The 27583-nt window shown below is 49.0% G+C and overlaps 1 protein-coding gene across 1 annotated transcript in view; it reads right to left on the minus strand.

The window, feature by feature from the left end:
* The window catches only part of LOC117055257 (ciliary neurotrophic factor receptor subunit alpha-like), a 91165-nt gene extending 65214 nt beyond the window's left edge, over positions 1–25951 (minus strand). The window contains exons 1-2 of the mRNA XM_033164710.1: positions 25932–25951; positions 22792–22873 (exon numbers count right to left, since the gene is read on the minus strand). Coding sequence (XP_033020601.1) covers positions 22792–22873 — 82 coding nt within the window. The 5' untranslated portion in view covers positions 25932–25951. The remainder of the gene's footprint in view (positions 1–22791; positions 22874–25931) is intronic.
* Positions 25952–27583: the final 1632 nt, after the last annotated feature.

A 27583-nucleotide genomic window follows, 5' to 3' on the forward strand; every position in this document is an offset into this window, starting at 1 on the left:
TCCGGGTCATGTGGCCAGCATGACTAAGCTGCTTCTGGCGAACCAGAGCAGCGCATGGAAACGCCTTTTACCTTTCCGCCGGAGTGTACCTATTTATCTACTTGCACTTTGATGTGCTTTCGAACTGTTTAGGTGGACAGGAGCAGGGACCGAACAATGAGAGCTCACCCCCGTCACAGGGATTTGAACCGCCGACCTTCTGATCGGCAAGCCCTAGGCTCTGTGTTTTAGACCACAGCGCCACCCATGTCCCTTCTTCATGGTATGTAAATGAAACAAATGGTTCCCACGCCATGTAAAAAAGATAAAAGGTTTGATTTACCCTGGCTGCTTTTAGTTGACAAGTTTACTTTTCAGCCAGGGCAATGACCCATTCATGGACAAGAGGGCTACTGATGGCTAGTAGCCTTGAGGGCTATGTTCTTCCTCTAAAGCTGGAGCATAGCTGTCAAGTTTTGGATTTGAAAATAAGGGATCAGCACCCTCACCTGTCCTGGGGACAGTCTACAGTTCTCAGGACAAAATCGAAAATTCTTTCTAGTAGCACCTTAGAGACCAACTGAGTTGTTCCTGGTATGAGCTTTCGTGTGCATGCACACTTCTTCAGGGACAGTTCTCAGGGACAGTCCTCTCCGCGGTATCCCCCCCCCAGGCAACGAATTAATTTACGAATTAAGAGCTCCCAGGAAAGAGAAATCAGGGCAGAGAAAAGAAAGCACTTATTCACGCAGCACACGGTTAACCTCTGGAACTCCCTGCCACAGGGAGCAAGCGATGGCCACCAACTTAGATGGCTTTAGAAAGGATTAGGCAAATTCATGCAGGAGGAGAGGACCACTGATGCTTCTGGCCAGGTTGGCTCTGCTCTGCCTCCAGTGAGGGGCAGTAATGCTTAATCTGAGCACCTGTTGCCAGAACATTCGTCTATTTTATCTTCTTCTTTATATATCTGTCTGTCTGTCTGTCTGTCTGTTATTAGGTATTTATATTCCACCTTTTTCTCCAAGGAGCACCCTGGTCCTAGTCCTCATTTAATCCCCACACACAGTCCTGTGAGGGAGGCAGGCAGGCAGGCAGGCAGGGCTGAGAAATGCAGGGACCCAAGGAGTCCCCAGACTCCAACTCTCCTTCCCGGAAATAAGGGAAATTCAAGGGATATCAACAATAAGGGATAGCTGCGGGAAACGGCTTGGAATAAGGGAGTTTCCCGCAAAAGAAGGGAGACTTGACAGCTATGAGCTAGAGGCAGCAATGCATGAATTGCTGGGATCACAGAAGGGAGAGAGGGCTCTGGTGCTCAGATCCTGTTTTGGGCAGGGCCTCCGGTTGGCAACTCTGAGATCAGGATGCTGGACTAAGAGTTGTGTTAAGAGTTTGGACGTCAAAGAGAGAGAGACGGCAGGACCAAATTGAGAGGGGGGAAAAGGCAGATTTCAATTAGTCAGGAGGAGACATGTCTTGACGACAAGACCAGAACCAGTTACCTGGTCTTTTAGAAGACATCTGAAGGCAGCCCTGTTTAGGGAAGCTTTTAATGTTGATTGATTATTGTATTTTAAATTTTGTTGGAAGCCGCCCAGAGTGGCTGGGGAAGCCCAGCCAAATGAGTGGGGTATAAATTATTATTATTATTATTATTATTATTATTATTATTATTATTATTATTATTATTATCTCTGCGGGAGGCAGTGAAGGATAGGCGTGCCTGGCGTGCTCTGGTCCATGGGGTCACGAAGAGTCGGAACACGACCGAACGACTGAACAACAACAAATTATTATCTCTGAGAGAGGATAAGTGGGCCCTCCCTTCCTGGAGGTCTTCAAGCAAGGCCATCTGCTTGGATGAGGACACTCTGAGCACAGGATTTCCTCCACTGAGAGTAGGAGGGGGGGTCTGGACTCAGAGGAGGGTCCCCAAGGTCCCCTCTCCAGCTCTGGGATTTTACGATTTGACAGGGATCCTTCCAAAACCCTGGATTGCAGGTCCCTCGGAGGGATTCTTGACAGCCTCCAGTTGCCTGGAATCTCCAAGTTAACTTGCCCTGTGGGCTTGAGCAGATGTTGGGGGGTGAGAGGAGAGAATCCTGCATCTTCGCCAGGCCCTGGAGAAGAGAACAAGGTCAGATGGAGAGGAGGAGGGTTCACCCTGGGCGTTCAGCTGTTTCTACTGAAGAACCTGAGACCATAAGGAGAGCCTGCAGCTGGATCTGGCCAATGGCCCCTCTAGTCCAGCATCCTATCTCACAGCGGCCAGCAAGATGCTCCAAAGGGAAGTTCCAAACCAGATCTGAGCACAAGTGGCCTCTCACCTTCCTGCGGTTTACAGCAAACGGGTATTCAGAAGCATAAACTTGACATGAGTCAACAGTGTGATGCAGCAGCTAAAAAGCCAATGCAATTCTGGGCTGCATCAATAAGAGTATAGGCGTCTAGATCAAGGGAAGTAATAGTACCACTGTATTCCGCTCTGGTCAGACCTCACCTGGAATACTGTGTCCAGTTCTGGGCACCCCAGTTTCAAGAAGGATACTGACAAGCTGGAATGTGTCCAGAGGCGGGCAACCAAAATGGTCAAAGGCCTGGAAACGATGCCTTATGAGGAACGGCTTAGGGAGCTGGGTATGTTTAGCCTGGAGAAGAGAAGGTTAAGGGGTGATATGATAGCCATGTTCAAATATATCAAAGGGATGTCATATAGAGGAGGGTGAAAGGTTGTTTTCTGCTGCTCCAGAGAAGCGGACATGGGCAATGGATTCAAACTACAAGAAAGAAGATTCCACCTAAAACATTAGGAAGACCTTCCTGAGCTGTTGGACAGTGGAATTTGCTGCCAAGGAGTGTGGTGGAGTCTCCTTCTTTGGAGGTCTTTAAGCAGAGGCTTGACAGCCATCTGTCAGGAATGCTTTGATGGTGTTTCCTGCTTGGCGGGGGTTGGACTGGATGGCCCTTGGGGTCTCTTCCAACTCTAGGATTCTATGATTCTATATCCACCTCCATCCATGGAGGCCGAGCATGGTCCTTGTGGCTGGTCGCCACCGAGAGTCCTCTCTCCCATCAATATGGCTACTCTGCTTCTAAGTCATCTGAGACCTGACGAGAATGACGGTTTGCTCTGCACGGACATCGCTTTAACCTGCCTGGAGGTCAGCCTTACACTTGGCCAACACACACACACACACACACACACACACACACACACACACTCCATCGCACCAGGGATGATATGGACTGCGTATGCAATCATTTTTTTACGAGGACATTAAAATGGAACTCAAATAAAGAACCGCAGCATTAGAGAAAGTGTAAAAGATCTACTGGGTCCCATCCAAAACACACTCTTCCCGGCCAAGCCAGGATTGGCCCCCGCGGTGCATTTTGCCTCGACATTCTCCGCTCTCGTTTTACACACCCTCCCGCCTGTGCGGGGTCACATTATGGCTGCCTGGCGGACGCGGAGCGCTCTGCTTGGCGGCTCTGGGGCGCGTGAAATCATGACCGTGACGTAGAATTAACGTTCCACCCCCCTCCCCGCACTGCTTTCTCCTTGTTCATTTAATTGCTTTAAAATTCCTCCCCTGAGTAGATTTGCTGCCTCCGATGTTTGCTGGCTTTGCATCTGGTGTTTTGTCACTTACTAAAGATCAGCTTTTTTATTTTATTTTATTTTTTATTTTTTTAAACAAGCAAACAACACACATCTCAATTAAGCTCGGAGTAGGAAAGTAGGCTGGGAAAAGAAAATATTTATTTTGAAGAGCTGCTTAAAAGGAGAAATTAATCCCAGCCCGCATAAACAGGGGGAGGTTGCCTGTTGAAAAAAAAGACCGAACGTACATCCTGTCCTTGCTAGACAAGCAAGAGAAATCTTGGATCGCTAACAGGAGAGGGGACAAAGATGTGTGTGTGTGTGTGTGTGTGTGTGTGTGTGTGGTCTAAACTGGGTGGCCCTGCAAGTGCTGGGTTCAAGTCTTCCCTTAGTCACAGACTCTGCCCAGCATAGAGCTGGAAAAACCCATGTCTGGTTCGCTCATCCTCAACCAGCTTCCGTCTTAAGAACATGAGAAGGGATGGCTGGATCAGGCCAATGGCCCATCTAGTCAAGCATCCTGTGGCCCACCAGATGCCCAAATGGGAAACCAGCAAGCAGGATCCGAGCACAAGAACAACACTCTCTCCTCCTGTGGTGTGAGGCAAGGGGGGGCATCTGTATCTTGTTCTCCCCCAGAACCAGGTCATCAGAGGAGGGCCGCAGTTGAGGAACATTGAGCTGCCTGAACCACATCATCAAATGAACATAAGGACATCGCATTGCAGGGGGTTGGACTGGATGACCCTTGGAGTCCCTTCCAACTCTCCAGTTCTATGATTTTGTGATTCTGTGACCTGGACCAGGATCAGTGTGGATAAGCCCTGCGCCAAGAAACACTGGTTCATCCAGCTCAGAATTGCCTCTTGAACCCCGAGACCCTCTCCACGCAAGACAGATGCTATATCCCTGAGCTACGGGCCACATGATCCAGAAAGCTGTCTGCGGACCAACGCCAGCTTCCTCAGCTGAAGTGAGATGAGCACCGCACTCCATAGTCCAGCTTGACTGGATTTAACTGTCCAGGGGTCCTTGACCTTCCTTTGAGACACAAGACACAAAAAGCTGTCCTTATGCAGAGTCAGACTGCTGGCCCATGTAGCCGAGTATTCTCTACACGGGCTGGCAGAGGCTCTCTCCCAGGTCCACCAAAGGCCCATGTGTTCTCTGCAGCTAGGAGTGCCTTCCACCAGCTTTATCTGGTTGGCCAACTGTGGCCATTCCTGGACGAGGGTAGCCTGATTCTCTCCTTTTTGCATCTCCCTGTAGGAGTCACCACCCATTCCTGCCTTCTTTGTGCTGTGCCCCCTCTCACATGAAACGCCCCCCCCCCCCCAGCCTTCTCAGACCTCACCTTGGCAGACAGCCATGGCGGAGTGTCACAGGTCCATTTCTGCCACCGTGAGCCCATAATAATTTAAGAGGGGACCCTAGATCAGGCTTGTCTAAACCCCACCCCCCCCACCCCAAGCACCCTGGAAAGACCCCCCCACATTTCCTTTTCCTGCAGGACCAAAACCAAACATAAAAATCTCCGACTCTCTCGCCTCCTGCGAGAGCAGCTTTTCTCTTTGGCGACTGGATTTGAAAGGATGTTTTGTACCGAAGGACTCCGAAAAGGCATTTCTCTCTCTCTGTCTCTGATGGTGCATTTCCATGCAGCGGCGCATAGATTTGCATTGATGCGAAAGCAGAGGCGGTGTGGTGGCGGGGGGGGGAGTCTCTCCCCTCTCTCTCTCTCTGCCAGGCCCCCACTTTTGTGTCCAGACCGGCTCCTCTCTTGATGGTTTCTGCTTTTGTGCCTGGGTTTTGTTCCCTCGGCTTTCTTGCCTCGCTATTATTATTCATTACTTCATCTTCATTCTCCGGCTTCTAACGACCTTTTTCACAGCAGTCTCATTTCAAGATATATATATATTATTGTTCCAACCCACCCACCCCCCTCCACCCATTACCAAAGCCAAGAATTTCTCCCTTCAAACTCCCATCTGAAATCACACACAGATTAGAAAAAAAATGTGTCTCCCTGTGTGTGTGTGTGTGTGTGTGTGTGTGTGTGTGTGTGTGTAAAATTACTTTCTTTTAAGGGGACAAGGGCAGATCAGCCAACCACGTGAGGGGAGCTTGAGTTGCCATTCCACAGTGAAATGTTCCATTTGTTCAGTGGATTTCGCTCCCCTCTTCCCTCTGGACTCCTTTTCTTCCTGCTGTTTAATTTTAAAATGTGCCGTCCTTACTTTTCATCTTTCTCCTCTCCTCTCCTCCTGTTCCAAATGAGAGTTCCAGAGCCGGCTGGCGAAACCCGAAGCAGCCAGGGGCTCCCGACCCAAATTTCCCTCTTTCTCCAGCTCCCTCTTTTCCTGGAGTACAAAACCTCCAGTTCAGCAAAACAAAGGAAAATGGGGGGGAAAAGGTTCTGCCACGCTGCAAAGTCCCGTGGCAACCTACGCACCGGCTCAACTTTATGCACTTGCTTCAGTTAATAATACAGGGCTCACCTGGTAACCAGACAGCAGGTATTCGGACAAAATTTTAAAATAATTGGCTATCTGTCATAAAATATCTCCACGCCCATCATTTTAAAAGGCAAGCTTTAATGGGAGTTAGATTGGAAATGGTTTTGGGAAAGGCAGATTTGCTTGCAAGGCTCTAGACCAGGGGTCCCCAAACTAAGGCCCGGGGGCCGGATGCGGCCCAATCGCCTTCTCAATCCGGCCCTCGGACGGTCCGGGAATCAGCCTGTTTCTACATGAGTAGAATGTGTCCTTTTATTTAAAATGCATCTCTGGGTTATTTGTGGGGCATAGGAATTCATTCTTCTTCTTTTTTTCTTCAAAATATAGTCCGGCCCACCACAAGGTCTGAGGGATGGTGGACCCGCCCCCCCCCCGTCTGAAAAAGTTGCTGACCCCTGCTCTAGACTCTGTGGAGCTGTGGTGATTTCTATATAAATACAGCGCGACATTCACACAAACAGAGGGATCACGAGGGAGCAAGGCAGCAAGAACAGAGAATGGCAACCTGCGGCACAATTCACTCATGGAACTCACTGCCACAAGGTATTGCCATAAGAGTTGCCAGTTTACACAACGCCTTTTGATGGGGTTATGGGCTATGAGTAAATCCAATCCACAAAGTGGGAACTGCAACAAAATGTTGCAGCATGCGCTGCTGCCAGCCAGCCACGCCCTCCTCTCCCAAGAGTTATCTGCTCCATCCTCCTGCAAACAAACCTCAGGGTTTCAAGGTCTCTGAGCATGTTCAGTCCTCACTGGATTCTCTTGGGCTTCTTTACCTGCTTAGGCTCCCCCCCCCCCCGAGGATTCCTTGTGCTTCTCGGGATCCCCCAAGCAAGACAAAGATCGTTCTTTTGTTCCCTGGTAGCCCTGCTTTGTCACTCAACCCCTGAGTTTATTATTAGCGGGAGTGATGGAGAGCTATTTTGCCACGGTAGCTAAATGGAGCCTCCATATTCTGAGGCAGGTGTATCCCCGACTATTAGATGCTGGGAACAAAACGGAGGTCGGAGCTGGACTTTTCATGCCCTGTTCAAAAGCTCCCCAGAGGCAGCTGGCAGGCCGCTGTTAGAGAAGAACATGGGACATTAGATCCTTTGGGTCTTTTCAAGTTCAAAAAGTTAGCCTCCATTCTGCCGGCACCAGCCCCGCAACTTTTCTAAGGGGAAAAAAAAGTCCCACCCCCAAGAATTAATATGGACACATCCATTAAAACTCTGTAATGTTAAACAAGTAGGTGAATTCAGGTAGGTAGCAGTGTTGGTATGACGCAGTCAAAATGAAAAAAATTGTCCAGTAGCAGCTTAGAGACCAACTAAGTTTGTTTGGGTATATAACACAAAAGCTTATACCCAGAACAAACTTAGTTGGTCTCTAAGGTGCTACTGGACAATTTTTATTTATTTATTTCGACTAAGTGAATTGATACTGACAGTGTGGTGTAGTGGTCAGAGTGTCAGACATGGAGCTGGGAGACCTGGGTTCAAATCCCCACTTGGCTATGAAACTCACTTGGGGTGACTTACCTCCCCCCCCGCCCCCAATTTTCTTTTTGAAACTTTTCATAATACATTATATATATATATATATATATATATATATATATATATATATATATAATCAAACTAATCTAAAACAACAACAAAAAGATATTGAGCTGTCACTGCCTCTCAGCATATCCTACCTCACGGGTTTTGTTGTGGGGATTAAACAAGAAGGAGGAGAACAAGAAACACCACCTTGAGCTCCTTGGAGAAAACGCAGGATATAAAGGCAATAAACAGAAACAGAAATAAACACACATGCTCCTCTGATGACTCTCCCAAGCTGTCCTCATGGAACACACACCCGAAATGACTCCAGCAACCACATTCTGAATTCACTCCGCCAAAGGGGCCAAAAGAAAAGTCCCCACACCGAGAACATGGATGCTTTGTGAAATGACAAACTATGCAGCTCACTCCCACAGGAGGCAGCAATGGCCACCAACCTAGCCGGCTTTTTAATTTTTTTAAAAAAAGCATTTTGTTGTTGTTCAGTCGTTCAGTCGTGTCCGACTCTTCGTGACCCCATGGACCAGAGCACGCCAGGCACCCCTATCCTCCACTGCCTCCCGCAGTTTGGCCAAACTCATGCCAGTCGCTTCGAGAACACTGTCCAACCATCTCTGGCTCTGTCGTCCCCTTCTCCTTGTGCCCTCCAGCTTTCCCAATATCAGGGTCTTTTTCCAGGGAGTCTTCTTCTCATGAGGTGGCCAAAGTATTGGAGCCTCAACTTCAGGATCTGTCCTTCCAGTGAGCACTCAGGGCTGATTTCTTTAAGGATGGATCTTCTTTGATCTTCTTGCAGTCCATGGGACTCTCCAGAGTCTCCTCCAGCACCATAATTCAAAAGCATCCATTCTTCGGCGATCAGCCTTCTTGATGGTCCAGCTCTCACTTCCATACATTACTACTGGGAAAACCATAGCTTTAACTATACGGACCTTTGTCGGCAAGGTGATGTCTTTGCTTTTTAAGATGCTGTCTAGGTTTGTCATTGCTTTTCTCCCAAGAAGCAGGCATCTTTCAATTTCGTGACTGCTGTCCCCATCTGCAGTGATCATGGAACCCAAGAAAGTGAAATCTCTCACTGCCTCCATTCTTCCCCTTCTATTTGCCAGGAGGTGATGGGACCAGTGGCCATGATCTTAGTAGAGGTACCAAAAAATGTTCCAAAACTATTCGACAGAAGGAACCACAGGGCCCAAATGCTCGTGTCGATTCAGCTCCAAGAACAATATTGGTGCCCTGTGAACATCTTGGGGGGGGGGTAAGGAACCTGTATTCCAAAACACCTGGTGGGCACCAGTTTGGGGATAGCTGAGACAGTCCAGCCAATGAAACACCAAACGGTAAGTGCAGCTCTTCCCTCCATCTGGTCTTCGTTCCCACATTCTGATTTAGGGCAGGGTGAACAGGGCAGCGGGATTAGGCCTGCCATCTTAATCCTAGCCTGGTTTCCCGAGGACGCTGAAATCCCACGGGTGGATCGCCAACGAAACGGACATCTCCGTTGAGCTGCCAAAAACGTAATTGCAAAAACCTGGAGAAAGGAACGGAAACGTGGGCAGAGAGCGGGAGGCGTCCCAAGATTCTCGTGCTCCGCCGTATCCATTGCCAAAGCGTTGCATCTTTACGGCGGAGAGCAACTCCCCGCCTGGAGAGAAAACCCGGCAAATTGAAGGCCTCTCTAATCCAGGAGACTGGCGGCAGAACATCTGGCAATTAAAAGGTGGGTGAACTTTCATTAGGAACCTCACACCCAAGTGGAGACGGCAAGGGACCTGCGGCCCAGGAAAGGACCGTGCCTTTCTCCTGCCCACAAATCTCTTCATGACCAAGGTACCCTCCAGACATCCTTTTCATTTTGCACCCAGTGGGACCCGGCTGCTTGGACCCTCCTTCTCTCCCCCTCCCCGTGGCAGGAGGAGAAGGAGCTGGCCACAGAAGCCATGCTGCCCTCAGCCCTCCACCTCAACTTGGCACTTTGGGGACATTGGTGGACACACCTGGCAGCTGGCACACCTGGGAGGCAGTGATGGCCACCAAACTAGTAGGGTTTAAAATTGGATGTGGCAAATTCACGGAGGAAGGGAAGGCTATGGGTGGCTACTAGCCAGGAGGGCTCTGTTCTGCCCCCACAGTTGGAGCAGCGATGTGTCAGAATACCAGTTGCTGGAAAACACAGCTGGGGAGAGCGGCTCTTGTGCTCGGATCCTGCTTGCGGGTTCCCCACTGAAGCAGCTGCTTGGTCACTGTGGGAACAGGATGTTGGATTAGATGGACCCCATTTGGCCTCATCAAGAAGGCTCTTTGAATTATGGTGCTGGAGGAGACTCTTGAGAGTCCCATGGACTGCAAGAAGATCAAACCTATCTATTCTTAAAGAAATCAGCCCTGAGTGCTCACTAGAAGGACAGATCCTGAAGTTAAGGCTCCAGTACTTTGGCTACCTCATGAGAAGAGAAGACTCCCTAGAAAAGACCCTGATGTTGGGAAAGATGGAGGGCACAAGGAGAAGGGGACGACAGAGGATGAGATGGTTGGACAGTGTTCTCAAGGCTACCAACATGAGTCTGACCAAACTGCGGGAGGCAGTGGAAGACAGGAGTGCTGGCATGCTCTGGTCCGTGGGGTCTCGAAGAGTTGGACACGACTAAAGAACAACAATTACTTCCCTTAAACTGGACTGTATACTTCTGTTGATGCAGCCTAGAATAGCATTCACCATGGATTGCAAAAAGATCAAACTTATCCATCCTTAAAGAAATCAGCCCTGAGTGCTCACTGGAAGGACAGATCCTGAAGTTGAGGCTCCAGCACTTTGGCCATTCATGAGAAGAGAAGACTCCCTAGAAAAGACCCTGATGTTGGGAAAGATGGAGGGCACAAGGAGAAGGGGACAACAGAGGATGAGATGGTTGGACAGTGTTCTCGAAGCTACTAACATGAGTTTGGCCAAACTGCGGGAGGCAGTGAAGGATAGGCGTGCCTGGCGTGCTCTGGTCCATGGGGTCACGAAGAGTCAGACACGACTGAACGACTGAACAACAACAACAACAGAAGACTCTTCTCCTGTTCTTTATGTTTGTATGCCAAGCCACAAACAGCAGGGAAGGTCAAAAGCCAAGGACCTCACAAACACTGAAGAAGAAGCTATCTCAGGTGCCGGAGGACCAGCAGAAACCATACAATGGAACAAATCACCCACTCCTTCATCCCCACCCCTCTCCCTACACAGCGCCACGGCCTCTGCCTCCTTTGAGGACCCAGATCATTCCTTCTGCCTTTGGGGTGTATATAAATGGCTTCCTTTGGCCCCCCTCGCCACGCCTGCTATCCTACCGCCAGACAACTCCAGCAAAGAATTGAGCCGTGCCCATCACATATAATCTACTAGCACTCCATCACACTCCCTGCCTAATTTTGCTATAGATCCCTCCTTATTGCTCTAAGCGCAGGGCGGTCGATGCTAATTAATTATGGGCTGGAATCTGCCAGACTCAGTCACACACTGCAGTTCTGCATAGGGAAAAACCAGTCCATGGAATTGGGAGAAGGCTCAGAAATACCGGTAGTTCCTCGCTGCTGCATCCAAAAGCCAAAAACCTCTGGGGGCACTTACTCAAAACCGGCAGCCGTTTACTGATTCCAGAGGGGCAGCAAAAACGGCAAAGAGCCTTGCGAGGCACCTTAAAAACAAATGAATTGATGATGGCGTTGAGCTTTTGCGGACTGCATCGTGAATGCCATCCATAAAAGTTTAGGCCATAATACATTTGTTAGTCTTTAAAAGTGCCACAAGGTCCTTTTACTGTGGCTCATTTAATCGAGAATAACCACTGCTATCTTCTTACCTGCTGTTTCATTATAGATGTTGGACAATTTTATTGGGGGATGAGGTGTGATCTCTCTCTCTTTCTCTCTCTCTTCCTTAGAAAACGAATGGGACTGTCAGCTGCTTTGAAACCACTTGTGTGGTGGAAAAATGGCACACACAGGCAGGACATATTTAAAGGAAAAGGTGACTATGGAGTGTGGGGCTCATCTCGGTTTTCAGGCTGAGGGAGCTGTTCGGCAGTGGAACGGTCTCCCTTGGGAGTTTTGGTCTCTCTTTCCTTGGGAGGTTTTTAAGCAGAGGTTGGATAGCCATCAGGCATGGATGCTTGTAGCTGAGATGTGATGCAGCAGCTAAAAAAGCCAATGCAATTCTGGGCTGCATCAATAGGAGTATAGCGTCTAGCTCAAGGGAGGTAATAGTACCACTGTATTCCGCTCTGGTCAGACCTCACCTGGAATACTGTGTCCAGTTCTGGGCACCACAGTTCAAGAAGGATACTGACAAGCTGGAACATGTCCAGAGGAGGGCAACCAAAATGGTCAAAGGCCTGGAAACGATGCCTTATGAGGAACGGCTTAGGGAGCTGGGTATGTTTAGCCTGGAGAGAGAGAAGGTTAAGGGGTGATATGATAGCCATGTTCAAATATATCAAAGGATGTCATATGGAGGAGGGAGAAAGGTTGTTTTCTGCTGCTCCAGAGAAGCGGACACGGGGCAATGGATTCAAACTACAAGAAAGAAGATTCCACCTAAACATTAGGAAGAACTTCCTGACAGTGAGAGCTGTTCGACAGTGGAATTTCCTACCAAGGAGTGTGGTGGAGTCTCCTTCTTTGGAGGTCTTTAAGCGGAGGCTTGACAGTCATCTGTCAGGAATGCTTTGATGGTGTTTCCTGCTTGGCAGGGGGTTGGACTGGATGGCCCTTGGGGTCTCTTCCAACTCTGCAAGTCTATGATTCTGTGATTCTACGTACATGCCACCTTGAACTCCTTGGAGGAGAAGATAGGGTAGGAATCCAAGGAAGAAAGAGGATGAGGAGGAAGAGAATAGAAAGCTTGCAAAAAATCAAATCAGGCCACTGGACTTCCAGGGGATGGAAGTCCTGTCTCCCTGCTCCATTGCCCGGCAGGATTTGACATTCCCAGTGTGGCGCCCTTGTGCTTCTCTCTCACACACACACTCCCGCCCGGAGTGGTTCATCGCCCACCCTGCCTTGGCCCCCTCCCTCTGCAATGTCACCATCCTGCCAAAGTAATTTCCTCCTGAGTAGTTCTGACAGCAGCATCCCCATTAAACAAAGTGAAAAGAGCAATTAACTTTCTGCACCTGAGCTAAAAACGCAAGCGCAACGCCGGCGACGTGCTCAGCATCGCAGGATCAATGGCCCCAGACACCGGGATGGCTGTGCGAGGCCACCTCCCGCCTGGCACTCTCGGCTCGGCTCATGCTCCGATTAGCCTCCCTGGGGTACTGGTTGCAAGAGGGTGGCAGTGCCATTCCATGCCCAGACCTTTCTATGGCATTGTTGCAAATGCATCTCATCCCCAGACTCGGCTCTCGGTGGCACAGCAAGAGAAAGGGATGGGATGGAGCAAAGAAACAGACCTTAAGGGTTTGTGCTTCAGTTATGACCACAAAGTCTGGCTCAGCTGGTGGCAGAGACCAAGGGCCAGCCCCCCCCCCCCACCAAAACACACACACACACCCTGAAGTTAGACTGTGGAACTCTCTCCCCAAGAGGCCCCCAACCTAGATGACTTTAAAAGAGGTTGAGACAAACGAATGAGTTATCCAGGGCTGCTAGCCACGATGGCTCTGCTCTGTCTCCACGGTCGGAGGCAGTAATGCTTCTGAATACCAGAGGAGGAGAGAGTGCTCTTGAGATCGAATCCTGTTTACTGGTTTCCCATCTGTGAGAGCAGGACACTGGACCAGATGGGCTCCCTTTGGCCTTATCCAGGCGGCTCTTGTCATGTGCTTAGTACTCAAGTCTCTGCTCCTCACTGTGCCAGGACATAAGACAGCCATCAGGGACCAGACCCAAGGCCCACCAAGGCCAGAATCTGGTTTCCTCCGGGAGACCAAGGAGAGCATGAAAGGGGAGCATCCCAATTTCCAGCTCAGTTTATTACTAGAGCAGCCCTTGCACAGATTTTGGACTACAACTCCCATCAGCCCCAGACAGCACAGCTGGTCCAGGCTGCATTATATATATTCACCTTTTCCCATACAAGGACTCAAGGCAGGTACGGATCAAATAGAAACTGATAAAAACAAATACAGCAATATTTAAAAAGCAATTAAGCACCAAAATAAAATAAAACTCTCTCTCTGTCTCTATACAGTGGTACCTCGGGTTGCGGACACGATCCGTTCCGGGGTGCCGTTCGTACCCCGAAAAGTCCACATCCCGAGCGGCGATTCCGCGCATGTGCAGAAGTGCAATATCGCGCTTTTGTGCATGTGCAGACCGTGCAGAGCGTTTCTGCGCATGGCAAAACCTGGAAGAAAACACTTCCGGCTATGCCGCATTTGTAACCTGTGCCGTTCGCAACCCGCAGCGAACGCAACACGAGGTACGACTGTATGATGCATTAAAGATCTATGAACTAATAAGCAGAGAGTCCCTACAGACCAAAGAGAAAAGGATGATTATGCACCTGTTTGGTCTGAATTTATTTAATATGTATGCAAGGAGGGAGACAGCGAAAAATCCCCTTGGCCTATAATCCAATATGGCAGATGCAGGGGGTCGGGGCTTTTGAATGCTTGAATTTATTTCTCTTGGTATAACAGGGTTCATGTTTTGTAACCTTGTCTTAGCCATTAAGTCTACGCTATAAATAGTTCTAGTCCACGCATTCACATACCTGTGGTTTATTAATTTTATTATAGATCAACAGCTATCAATAATTTTGTATGGACTATGTATATCATAATCAGTCCCTGTCTGATAATAATTGTATTTTGCAGAATCCTCTATAACCATTTTTAGATATTATACTATAACCATTTTTAGACATTAATAAACATCACACACACACACACACACACACACACACACACATATATATATATATATATATATATATATATATATATATATATATATATATATAATAATTGTGTGTTTGCGTGTGTAAAGGGACCCCTGACCATTAGGTCCAGTCGTGTCCGACTCTGGGGTTGCGGCGCTCATCTCGCGTTACCGGCGTACAGCTTCCGGGTCGTGTGGCCAGCATGACTAAGCCGCTTCTGCTGAACCAGAGCAGCGCATGGAAACGCCATTTACCTTCCCGCCGGAGCGGTACCTATTTATCTACTTGCACTTTTGACGTGCTTTCGAACTGCTAGGTGGGCAGGAGCAGGGACCGAGCAACGGGAGCTCACCCCATCGCGGGGATTCGAACTGCCGACCTTCTGATCAGCAAGCCCTAGGCTCTGTGGTTTAACTCACAGAGCCACCCATGTCTGTCTGTCTGTCTGTCTGTCTGTCTCTCTCTATATATATGATTTTTATTAATATCTAATTTTTTAACAAATAAACATTTAATTATAAATAAATTTAAATTTGTTACCTATAATGTATCCTCCATAAAAGACCTATTAACCAGAGAGTTAAGTCAAATTGAACTTGCATCTAAGGGAACTTGTTTCGAGTTGCAATGTCAGCTCCTCCAGATCAAAACAGCAAGAACAACATCACCAGAGCAGAACAAACAGGCTCCCTCCTCTCTCCCATCCTCCTTGGAGCAAACTGCATGCCAAGTACATATAATCCCTTATAACTGTTCATAATAATAGCCCCTCTGTCGGTTGTTTGGAGACACAGGCTATGCAGGGACATCTGTCCCACGTTGCCTGCGATCAGGGGAGGTGGGTACTGCCCACCCTCCAGACGAAGGAGAGCAGCCCAGAGAAAAAAAAAACCTCTGGGTTTTGGTCCTGTAAATGAGGAACGGTTTGATTTTCTCTCTCTCTCCACCACCACCCATGAGGTCAGCCTGCTATACTGGTCCAGAACCACTCAGTTCTGTACAACACACAACAGCAGTATGGAGAAGTGGTTAGGGTGTCGGACTAGGACCTTGGAGACCAGGGTTCGAATTCTCACTTTGCTCACCCACTAAAACTCTGAACTGGTAAGCAATTTCGGCAAGCAAATTTTACGCCAAGAGCTTAGGTGAGTTGATACTGACAGTGTGGTGTAGAGGTTAGGGTGCTGGACTAGGACCTTGGAGACCGGGGTTCAAATTCCCACTTGGCCATGAAGCTCACTTCAAATCCTCCATTGGCAGGAAGCTGACTGGCTAACCTTGGGGGCCAGTCACCACCTCTCAGCCTATCCTACCTCACAGGGTTGTTGTGGGGATTAAATGAGGTGGGAGTGAACCATGTAGACCACCTTGAGTTCCGTGGAGAAAAAGGTGGGATGGAAATGCAGTAAATAAATGGAATGAATGAATGAATGAATGGTGCTGGGGAGGTGCCAGTAAATGGGATTTGCAAACCCATTTCCTGCTTCTGGCCAGAACGGAGCTTGCCTTCCGACACCTGCCTCACATCTCCCTTCCCCCTGCAGACTGAGCACCTGACTCAGACTCCCTTGCGTCTTGCAAGAGGGAGGAAAAAGGCACCCAGAAGCCATGATCCCCCATGCCCCCCTGCCGCTTGATCAACGTTGCAGAGGAGTGCGCAGGGAGCGCCAGCAAGGAACAGCGGACTCCCAAAATAGCAGCCAGAGAAACGTGACCCCATTTCTTCGCAGGCCTCTTGCCCTGCTGCAGCGCGAGGTCAGCCTCTGGGGTTTAACTGTAATTCACCCTGCATGTCTTGACAGGAAGAGGGCAAAGGTTCAGAGCAAGATGTTGGGGGGGGCACCTTTCTTGTTCCCAGACGCGGAGGCATCCCAGGAGCTGCGCTTTGCCTAAGAAGCCAGAAAGCAGAGCAAAGAGACACAAAGGTGTTCGGATGCGACACAGCCTGGAAGTGACTTGTTCTTTGCAGAAGGTGCAGCCTTGACTGAGACTATGGACCTTGCAATGGCAGAAGATCACTTATGGGTTCCCCGTATTGATGGGGCCTTGAAAGTTTCCGGTTGGATTAATTGCCAATTTGTCCCTTGCACAGTACTCCGCGTGAGGAAAGGTTGCAGCCATCGGGACTTTATAGTTTAGAGAAAAAGCAAGCAAGATAGACATTGATACAATAACGTATATGCACTGAGAAAGGTCTCCCTCTCTCATAATGCTAGAACTCTTGGGCATCTCATGAAGTTGCCGTCTTCAAATACCTGAAGGGCTGTCACATGGAAGATGGAGCAAGCTTGTTTTCTGTTGCTCCAAAGGGGAGGAACCCAAACCAGTGGACTCAACACACAAGAAAGGAGATTCCGATGAAATACAGTGGTACCTTGGTACTCGAATGGCTTGGCGCCCAAACAAATCGGCTCCTGAGCACCGCAAACCCGGAATCAAGTGTCCCGGTTTGCAAATGTTTTTCAGAAGCCAAACGTCCGACGCAGCTTCCGCTTCAGTGCAAGAAGCTCCTGCATCCAATTGGAAGCCGTGCCTTGATTTTCAAGCCGTTTCGGGAGTCGAAACCAGTTCGAAACCACAGAATTTTCTGGCGGTAACAGCTGGAACGGTCTCGCTTGGAAGGTGGTGGATTCTCCACTGGAGGTTTTCAAACAGAGGTGGGATTGCCATCTGTCATAGATGCTTTAGTTGAGATTCCTGCAGGTGGCTGGACTAGATGACTCTTCGGGGTTCCTTTCCAACTCTACAATTCTATGGTCCTATGACATGTTGCTATAGTTAAAGCTATGGTTTCCCAGTAGCGATGTATGGAAGTGAGAGCTGGACCATAAAGAAGGCTGATCGCCGAAGAATTGATGCTTTTGAATTCTGGTGCTGGAGGAGACTCTGGAGAGTCCCATGGACAGCAAGAAGATCATAGAATCATAGAATCCTAGAGTTGGAAGAGACCACAAGGGCCATCCAGTCCAACCCCCTGCCAAGCAGGAAACACCATCAAAGCATTCTTGACAGATGGCTGTCAAGCCTCCGCTTAAAGACCTCCAAAGAAGGAGACTCCACCACACTCCTTGGCAGCAAATTCCACAGCTCTCACTGTCAGGAAGTTCTTCCTAATGTTTAGGTGGAATCTTCTTTCTTGTAGTTTGAATCCATTGCTCAGTGTCCGCTTCTCTGGAGCAGCAGAAAACAACCTTTCTCCCTCCTCTATATGACATCCTTTGATATATTTGAACATGCCTATCATATCACCCCTTAACCTTCCCTTTCCAGGCTAAACATACCCAGCTCCCTAAGCCGTTCCTCATAAGGCATTGTTTACAGGCCTTTGACCATTTTGGTTGCCTTCTTCTGGACACGTTCCAGCTTGTCAGTATCCTTCTTGATACAGTATCAAACTTATCCATCCTTAACGAAATCAGCCCTGAGTGCTCACTGGAAGGACAGATCCTGAAGTTGAGGCTCCAGTACTTTGGCCACCTCATGAGAAGAGAAGACTCCCTGGAAAAGACCCTGATGTTCGGAAGGATGGAGGGCACAAGGAGAAGGGGACGACAGAGGATGAGATGGTTGGACAGTGTTCTTGAAGCTACTAACATGAGCTTGGCCAAACTGCGAGAGGCAGTGAAGGTGCCTGGCGTGCTCTGGTCCATGGGGTCACGAAGAGTCGGACACGACTGAATGACTGAACAACAACAACAACAAAATGACATGTTGCGAGTAAATGTGAAAAACCCTTGTTGTTGACAATAATGACACTAGCCCTCCCTCAATGTGGTGACCTCCAGATGTTCTTGGATGGCAGATCCCACCGCTCTTGACCCCTGGGATTGCTGGCTGGGGGCTGGGGTCCCATAACATGGTAGGGGGCAGGAATGGATGACCCTTGGCACCCCTTCTAACTCTACAATTCTGTGACTCTATGAACATCTGGAGGGTACCACTTTGGGGGAGACTGGCATAAATTAAATGCCTTCTCTCCACAGCAGGAGACAACCACCCTGTCCGTGTCCTCATATTAAAAGAAGCCCAAGTAGTGACTCAGTGGCTCAGAAGCTACGAGGTTCAGAGGGAGTGCCTTTTGTGGCCAGCAAGCCTGGGCACTTGCCCCGGATAACCTGACATTCAATGAAGGCCACCAGGTGGCCTCCCGTGCCCCAGTTGTGCCTCTTCCAGTCTGCTCAGCGACTTTACGTAGAGCGGGAAGACGATTCCGTCCGGCAGCCCACAGCGCTCTGGCTCTAGCCTGCCAGCCAAGACACGCAAGAGGGAATTCCATTATTCAGTATTAGAGAGACACAAGACACAAAACGGCCCGGGGGCTGTTTCCTGCCTTTAAAATATACATGGGTGTGTGTTTGCGCGCTGGCAGGTGTACCGGCCGAGGCTCGCAAGCAGAGTGTGTGTGACAGCTTGGGAAGGCAGGGAGCTCTCGTCCTGGCAGGGCCTGAGTGCCGGCTGGCTCTCTGCAGCAGACACGTCAGGGAAACAGAAAGAGACGGGACCGTAAAGGACTACCAAGGTCCAACGTTTGGAGAGCGGGTTGTGCTGACATCTTTTGAGGCTGCCTTATTCTTGTCTCATTTTCAGAGATTTGCAGAGTTGGAAGGGACCCTGAGGATTATCTAGTGCAGCCCCCTGCAATGTAGGAATCTCAGCTAAAACATCCATGACTAATAATAATAATAATAATAATAATAATTTATTATTTATACCCCACGCAACTGGATGGGTTTCCCCAGCCACTCTGGGTGGCTCCCAGCAGACCACTAAAAACAGAATAAAACTTCAAACAGGGCTAACAGGGCTGCTTTCAGATGTCTTCTAAAAGTCAGACAGTTGTGTATTTCCTTGACATCTGATGGGAGGGCGTTCCACAGGGTGGGTGCCACTACTGAGAAGGCCCTCTGCCTGGTTCCCTGTAACCTCGCTTCTTGCAGTGAGGGAACCGCCGGAAGACCCTCGGCGCTGGACCTCAGTGTCCGGGCTGAATGATGGGGTGGAGACGCTCCTTCAGATGGCCACCCAACCTCTGCTTAAAAACCTCCAAGGAAGGAGAACCCACCATCTTCTGAGGGAGTCCATTCCACTGTCAAACAGCTCTTAGAAAGTTATTTCTGCTGTTTAATCAGAATCTCCTTTCTTGTCACTTGAAGGCATAGGTTCAGGTCTCACCCTCTGGAGCAGCAGAAAGCAGGCTTGCTCTATCTTCCATGTGACAGCCCTTGAGATGTTGGAAGATGGCTCTCCTATCTCCTCTTCCCCAGGCTAAACATCCCCAGCTCCTGCAACCATTCCTCATAAGGCCTGGATTCCAAACCCTTGATCATCCGGTTGCCCTCCTCTGCAACCGTTCCAGCTTGTCAACATCCTTCTTAAATTGTGGCGCCAGAACTGGACACAGGACTCCAGGTGGGGTTGTCGCAAGGAGCCAGGGAGCGGAGGCGGATGCCCCTGAATATTGAGGGGGCTTGGCTACCTCAAAAATGACATTGTGGGGAGGGGGACTGCCTCAGCCCCTATGAGTTGGCCTGAGTTCTCCGGGTTTTCCTTCTTTAGAGGAGAAAGCACTGCTGCCAAGGGGAAGGCAAGAGGCGCATCTGGCTGTCGGCAGGCGGGCGGGGGGGGGGGCATCAGGTGAACCCCTTGCCTTGCATCCTGAGGATTGCGCTTGCTCTTGGAGATGCCCCCTGCCCGCAGCACAATCACGGCACCTGCAGCCCCCCGGCTTCTGCCTCTCCGTGGGGCACTGCAGCAGAGCTGATTGGCAAAGATTAGCGCCAGAGTTGGAAGCAGGGAGGGAGGGCGGGAGGGAGCTCAGAAAGTCAAATCACCCTCCCTCTGGTTGAATAATGACGGAGCCTAATTGCTTATTGCTGGTTACTAAGCTACGGGATGGCAGCCGCTCGGACACCCATCAATATATTAACCCCGGCATGCAGCCCGAACAAGCTCATTCATTTCCAAGGGTGTTTATCTCCCTCCTTGCCTCCGTTCTCTGGGGAGAAAACATAATTATTATTTAAATGTGAGTTAATTCAGCCAAGGTGTTGATCAATAATGGAGAATTACTCGTTTAAAAATAGAGAAATCACGAGGCGAGGAGAGGCGCATGCAAGACCCAGGGAGGACTCAATTACGGAGAAGGGACTCAAAAGAAAAAAGCCAAAGAAAACCCAACCCTACAGCGCACGAAGGTCGGTTCGAGGCAAGTTCTGTTGGAGCCCAGCCTGTCTCTAAAAGGGGCAGAACTTCTGCATCATCATCATCATCATCATTCTCATATTTATACGTCACCCATCTGACTGAGTTGCCCCAGCCACTCTGGCCAGCTTCCAACAAATTATAAAACCACAATAAAACATTTGCAAAATCCCAAGATATTCGAACTCCTAATAGTTCTTAGATTTCCCTCTTTTTGGACCAGAAAATGTGTTTACAGGGCTTTTGCTACCACCATAAGGTAAAGGTAAAGGGACCCCTGACCGTTAGGTCCAGTCGCGGACGACTCTGGGGTTGCGGCGCTCATCTCGCTTTACTGGCCGAGGAGCCGGCGTACAGCTTCCGGGTCATGTGGCCAGCATGACTAAGCCACTTCTGGCGAGCCAGAGCAGCGCACGGAAACGCGTTTACCTTCCCACTGAAGCGGTACTTATTTATCTACTTGCACTTTGACGTGCTTTCGAACTGCTAGGTGGGCAGGAGCTGGGACGAGCAACGGGAGCTCACCCCGTCGCGGGATTCGAACGACCTTCTGATCAGCAAGCCCTAGGCTCTGTGGTTTAACCCACAGCGCCACCCGCGTCCCTATACACCATACACCACACCATTAGATCGTAAGAGGAGATGTCCTGGATGTGAATGACGCTCTGTTCTGCCTACCCTAAATGAGATGCCCTGGAGAGATTCACGGACACCAAGGCAAAATCTGCCCACACCCATCGACAACCACACCCAATAGGCAGTGATTGGGTTTTAGGCTGTCATAGCTAAAAGTCTGCATCCTCCATGTAGTTATCTAATGCTTCCTTTTTTAAAAAGAAAAAGATATAGAGTCACAGATTTGGAGAGCCCTCTGGACATCCAGTGACTATGAATTGCACGTATGTATTCCTGGAATATTGTAATATGCAAGCTGTTTGGAACGAGTCACCCATAGCTAAGACATCTTTCAAAAACAGAAACAAAACAAAGTGTGCTAGCCTGTGTCTCTTTATTTTTTTCAACAAACAAAACATAAAAACTCATTAAAAAAAAAAAGAAATACACAAATAAAACTCAGTAAAATCAGTGCAGTGACCAGTATGAACCATATTAAGGGATGTCTTATTGGGTGGCCAGAATGCCCCATAACTGGTTTTGCCTGGTCGAAACAGGGAGAGAGCATGTCCTTGGCTTCTCTACTAGATGGACCTTGGAGGGCCCCATCCGCAGGGATTTCAGCTACTCCAGAGTTGCAGCAAGTTCCCCTCTTCAGCCCCGGAGACCCCACAGTAGCTGTGAAGTGCTTGGCAGCGGAAATTGTGGCATATCCCTAAACAGAAGCAACCCTGTTCTTTAGCTGACAGCTCTCTGGGTGATTGGCTGGTGCAAAAAACACATTGTAATGCACCGTGCAATTGACTTCTACTCTTTTTACACAAGCCATGTGGGTAAAGAGCTGGACACCTGGCCAAGCGGCCACATGGATGCTTCACCATGTGCCAGAGAGAAGCTCAGATTCAGTCAACTGTCTTTGAGTGTCTTTGCTGGGCAAACAAGAAACTGCCTTGGCCGTTCGTCCTGCAGAAATCTCTTGCTCTGGCTTAGGCCCAGAATATCTGAAGGACCAAATTCTTCCAGACAGATCTGCCGGGCCCTGCGATCTTTGGAAGAGGGCCTTTCCTAGGTGCCGCCACCCTCATAGGCATGCTGGGTGAGGACAGAGGACAGGGCCTTCTTGGTGGTGGCTCCCCGACAACTTTGGGACTCCTAAAGAAGCCAGACTGGCTCCCTCCTTGTCTTTGCACCAGCATTCAAAGACTGTTTTCTTCTGACGGGACCTTTGGGAACTGATTGTTTCTTTTGAGACAGGGGCTTTCAAATCGTGCCGTGCTGTTTTTATGGTCGTGTTTTAATAGATTTGTTTTTATATTGTTTCAATCCTATTAGAGTTGACTTGTGTTTTGATCTGCGCTGCTTCAATTTGTGCGTAAGCAGCCTTGAGACTAAGCAATAAAATAACCATAAATCTCCCACTGAGGTTGGGATGGAGAAGAAGCAGCTACTTACCCTGCTGGCTGTGCCTCTGAGCATAAACGACCACCACCGCAGCTAGCACCACGTAACACGCTGCCGACACAGGGTAAGCCATCTGCAGGAGCAAACACAGAACAGCAAGGGGTCAGTGGGGCCAAAACTTGAGAGGAAGAGAAGAAGGAAGCAATAATCAATGAGAAAGGGGCTCACATAAGAAAGGGGCAGTCCAGCAAATGGTTGCAGCATCACAAGAACTGGGCAAAACAGCTTCAACCCTTGTTCTCTTTCTCACATGGCTGGCGAAGGCCAGTGGAGAGAGATCTGCTTGGCACCGCCCAGTGCCATGGTCAGGATTCGAACCCATGTCTCCCAGGTCTTAAATTGATACAGAGGTGCCTCAGCTGCAGCTCACATCAGACTGCATTCCCTTTGACGTGTCCCTCTCGGCAACCCACATGTCCCAACACGTTGCGTCAGCTGGAAATACACGCTTGGTCTTCGCAAGATTAGAGGGCAGGGCATTGTGTGACCAATACAAAACCGTGGTGTTCTCCCCAGACCCCAAAAGATGCCAATAACTACAATATGGGGTGAACCTTAGCTCTCAAACACCTTGGTTCCCAGATGCCAAAAACCTGGAAGTAAGTGTTCTGGTTTCCAAACGTTTTTCGGAATCTGAACGTCTGATGCGGCTGTCGGCTATTGTTTCCAAGCAGAAGCTGCGCCTTGGTTTTCGAGCATTTCGGAAGTCAAAAGGACTTCCGGAATGGATTAAGTTTGGCGCTTTTGTTTTTGCTATTTATGTTGCGTTTTTTTTTGAGGCTTTTTCCGTTCATTTGTTTTTGCGACTGTGTGGAACGTAGTTCAGCTATTGTTTGATGGATTGTGTGACTGCGGAAATGGACAGAAGCTCCCTATCTAAACAATGACTGTCATCAGTGCAGGTAAGGGGGAAAAATAATAATTTTATTTTTCATCATCTACAATACTGTCTTATTTATTCTATAGTACAGCACATTGATTATCGCTTTCAATTTATGGATCAGTGGTCTCGTTAAGAGAGTAAAATTCATGTTAAATTGCTGTTTTAGGGGTTGTTTTTAAAAGTCTGGAACGGATTAATCCATTTTACATTACTTTCTATGGGAAAGCGCGCCTTGGTTTGGGAACGCTTTGGTTTTGGAACGGACTTCCGGAACGGATTAAGTTTGAGAACCAAGGTACCACTGTATATTGTTCATAGATTATGTTGGCCTTTTTGGTAGGCCAGTCTTTCCCTACCTAGTGCTCTCTTCCTGCTTTGCACTAGAAAACGTCAGGAAGAAGTTTCTGCTAGTGAGAGCTGTTAGGCAGTAGAATGGACTACCTTCACCAGGTGTCTATAAGCTGAGTTTAGATGGCCCTCAGAGAGGCATTCTGTAGCTGTGACTCCTGCATTGCAGAATCGCTCTGAGACCCACGGATGAAAGGCAGTATACAAATTTAATTAAAAATAATGATGATGATTGCATGCATTAGGAAAGGCAACAAGACCTGCTAAGGGGAGCACCAATGCCAGCCGGGGCGACACATTGCAGGGAGTGGGCAGGAGAAGTGGCCCAGACACCACCAGGATAGCATGGAAGAGGCACCCTCAGAATAAGGAGCACAGAATCACAGAAGGGACCACAAAGGTCACCAAGCACAACCCCTTGCAATGCCGGAATCCTTGTGCCCCAACGCAGGTCTCGAACCCACGACCCTGAGATTCGGAGTCTCACACTCCCCTGACGGAGCTATCCCAGTCGCAGGTAGCAAAAGCAAGTTTTGAATGACTGATGCTGTATTTCAGTTACAGGTGGGTAGCCGTGTTGGTCTGCCATAGTCGAAACAAAATAGGAAATTCTTTCCAGTAGCACCTTAGAGACCAACTGAGTTTGTTCTTGGTATGAGCTTTCGTGTGCATGCACACTTCTTCAGATACGTATCTGAAGAAGTGTGCATGCACACGAAAGCTCATACCAAAACAAACTCAGTTGGTCTCTAAGGTGCTACTGGAAAGAATTTCCTATTTTGATGCTGTATTGTTTTTAATATTCAGTTTGAAAGCCGCCCAGGGGCTGGGGAAACCCAGCCAGATGGGCGGGGTATAAATAATAAATTATTATTATTATTATATTATCCACAAATCCATTTCTCCTGTGACTTCTAGGCACAGGAATGAGAGGTTTTTCTTCTGTCCAGCCGCTTTCTCTAGGAAAAACCCTGGTTCACCACTGAAACAGAACCTATGTCCACCCACTGAAAACCCAATTGGGGATTGTTCTGATTCACTGGGGATTCAGTGGGCTTTCCTGCGGTGGGACAGGGGAAAAAAACCCTCTCGGACTCCACAGGACAAATTAAAGTGTCCCTTTCTCTACTCTGATGGTTGGGGTTTTGTTTTTTGTTTGTTTAAACAAATAAATATTATTTCATAAATAAACAAAACAAACCAAAGAGAAAGAGCATAAAGTTATACTGTCACAGCAGGTTAAAAGCTGCAAGGGCTGGGCAGCATCGTTCATCTTGTTGTTGGAGAACATTTCAAAAATTAGCAATTCTTTCACAAAACTTTTAGGCTGGTTTATAGGTATTCTTTTGCAATCAGTTCGCTTCATCACAGTTGCTGTGGACCAATTTTTCCACAACCCATTCAAGAGATATGCTTCCTAAAGGTAAAGGGACCCCCGACCATTAGGTCCAGTCGCGGACGACTCTGGGATTGCGGTGCTCATCTCGCTTTACTGGCCGAGGGAGCTGGCATACAGCTTCCGGGTCATGTGGCCAGCATGACAAAGCTGCTTCTGGCGAACCAGAGCAGCGCACGGAAACGCCGTTTACCTTCCCGCCAGAGCGGTACCTATTTATCTACTTGCACTTTGACGTGCTTTCGAACTGCTAGGTGGGCAGGAGCTGGGACTGAGCAATGGAAGCTCACCCCATCGCGGGGATTCGAACCGCTGACCTTCTGATCAACAAGCCCTAGGCTCTATGGTTTAACCCACAGCACACACATCCCCATATGCTTCCTACTCCCCCCCCCATTTTCAGCTACTATAATCTTAGCAGGTTGAACAATGGTGGGGTATTTTCGTGGGGAGAAGGGTGAGGGTCAAGGGGAGAGCGAAGAGGAAGGGTTGAGCCATGCCTACCTCAATCCCAAGGGAGAACTGGCCTGTGTAAGGCGTCCCGTGCAAATCCTCTCCCAACCTTTCCTCGAGCCCCAAATCCACAGCGAAGCACCACGGCTCACCTGCAAGCACACCTTAAGCAAGGGAAAGGTGCGGCAGGTTTATGTTTGTGTGTGTGTGTTTGATGGAGGGGAAGTGTTGGTGCCAGGGGCATTGGGGGAACACAAAACACCCCCCCCCCCAATCTCTGCATCATCTCATTTCCTTTTCCTCAGATCCAGGGATGAAAGGCTTTGGCAGGATGAAAAAGCCCATTGGTGTTCTCTCCTCATCCCAGAGTCCCAACAAGTCTCCCTTTAATAGGACTTGAGCCGCAGGGCACTTGCGGAGAGCTTGTCAGCGTCGAACCCCAGAGAAAAAGCAGGCCGTGCCGCCAAGCTCTTCAGAAAAAGTCTTACCTGCGGGGTCAGTCCCGCTCTCACTTGAAAGTGCACCTTTAATCTGATTTAAGCGCCACCTGTCAACTGAAGGATCTGGGAAAGGCCCGGAGCATCTAGACAATTACAAGAAAAAGGAGAAGCCTGCCAGATCCCTCTTCTCTCTCTTTCACATTTATAAAAATCCACAAAGGATAGGGTGCGAGGACACAATAGTCAAGGAGGAAGGGTTGGCACCGCTGGGGAAGTCAGAGACACCCAAATCCCGCTCATCCATTTGGAAGAGCGAGCCCCTATGTTGGCTGAAGGTCTACGGTTAACGGCCGTTGGGTTGCGATGATGGAGCGCCGTTGGCAGACTGCGAACCAGCTGGAAAATATGCCCGGCTTGGTAAGCGGGTGCCACATCCGCCAACTGGAAGGAACAATGGCAGCCCTGGCAGTGGGGTGGGTGGGAAGGGGGGCAGAAGGAGAGGCTGGCACCAGGCTGGCAGGAGGCAGTCATGAGCAGACGGTGCGGAACAAATAAGGCCAGTTTCAGATGGGTGGACATTTTGGTTTGGCGCAACAAGGGGAGGGAGCTCTGGAGCGCGGCAGAGAGACCCAGCAAGCTGGGAGGGGTGCAGAGGAGGGCAGCCAAGAGGATGACGGACATGGAAACCAAGCATTGTGAGGAACGGTTGAGGGAGTTGGGGATGTTTGGCCTGGAGAAGAGGAAGACTGAGGGGAGATAGCTACCTTCAAATATCTCAAGGGCATCTCAAGGTTGTTTTCTCCTCTTCTAGGACCAATGGCTTCACGTTACAAGAAAGGAGATTCCAATTCAACATCAGGGAGAACTTTTGGACAGTAAGACTGTTCAACAGTGAAACGATCTCCCGCAGAAGGGGGTGGACTCTTTTGTTGGGAGGTTTTTAAGTGGCTCCAGGTTGGAAGGCCCTCTGTCAGGGATTGTGATTCCTGCGTTAAATCCTCTACAAATCTATCGTTCTATATTGCGTAAAAGTGTTCCTATCGCACTACCAACCATCCTGCATGCTTGTGAAACATGGACCACTTATACAGTAAACACCATGTCCAACTCCTCAAAATATTCCATCAATGGTGTCTCCGAAAATTTTACACATCGCTTGGGAAGACAGGCGAACTAAGACCAGTGTACTGGAAGAAGCAAAGATCACCATTGTTGAAGCAATGATTCTTCAGCATCAACTTCATTGGACTGGTCATGTTGTGC

This window comes from Lacerta agilis, chromosome 11 (genome assembly GCF_009819535.1).
Source record: "Lacerta agilis isolate rLacAgi1 chromosome 11, rLacAgi1.pri, whole genome shotgun sequence".
Taxonomy (NCBI): Eukaryota; Metazoa; Chordata; class Lepidosauria; order Squamata; family Lacertidae; genus Lacerta; species Lacerta agilis.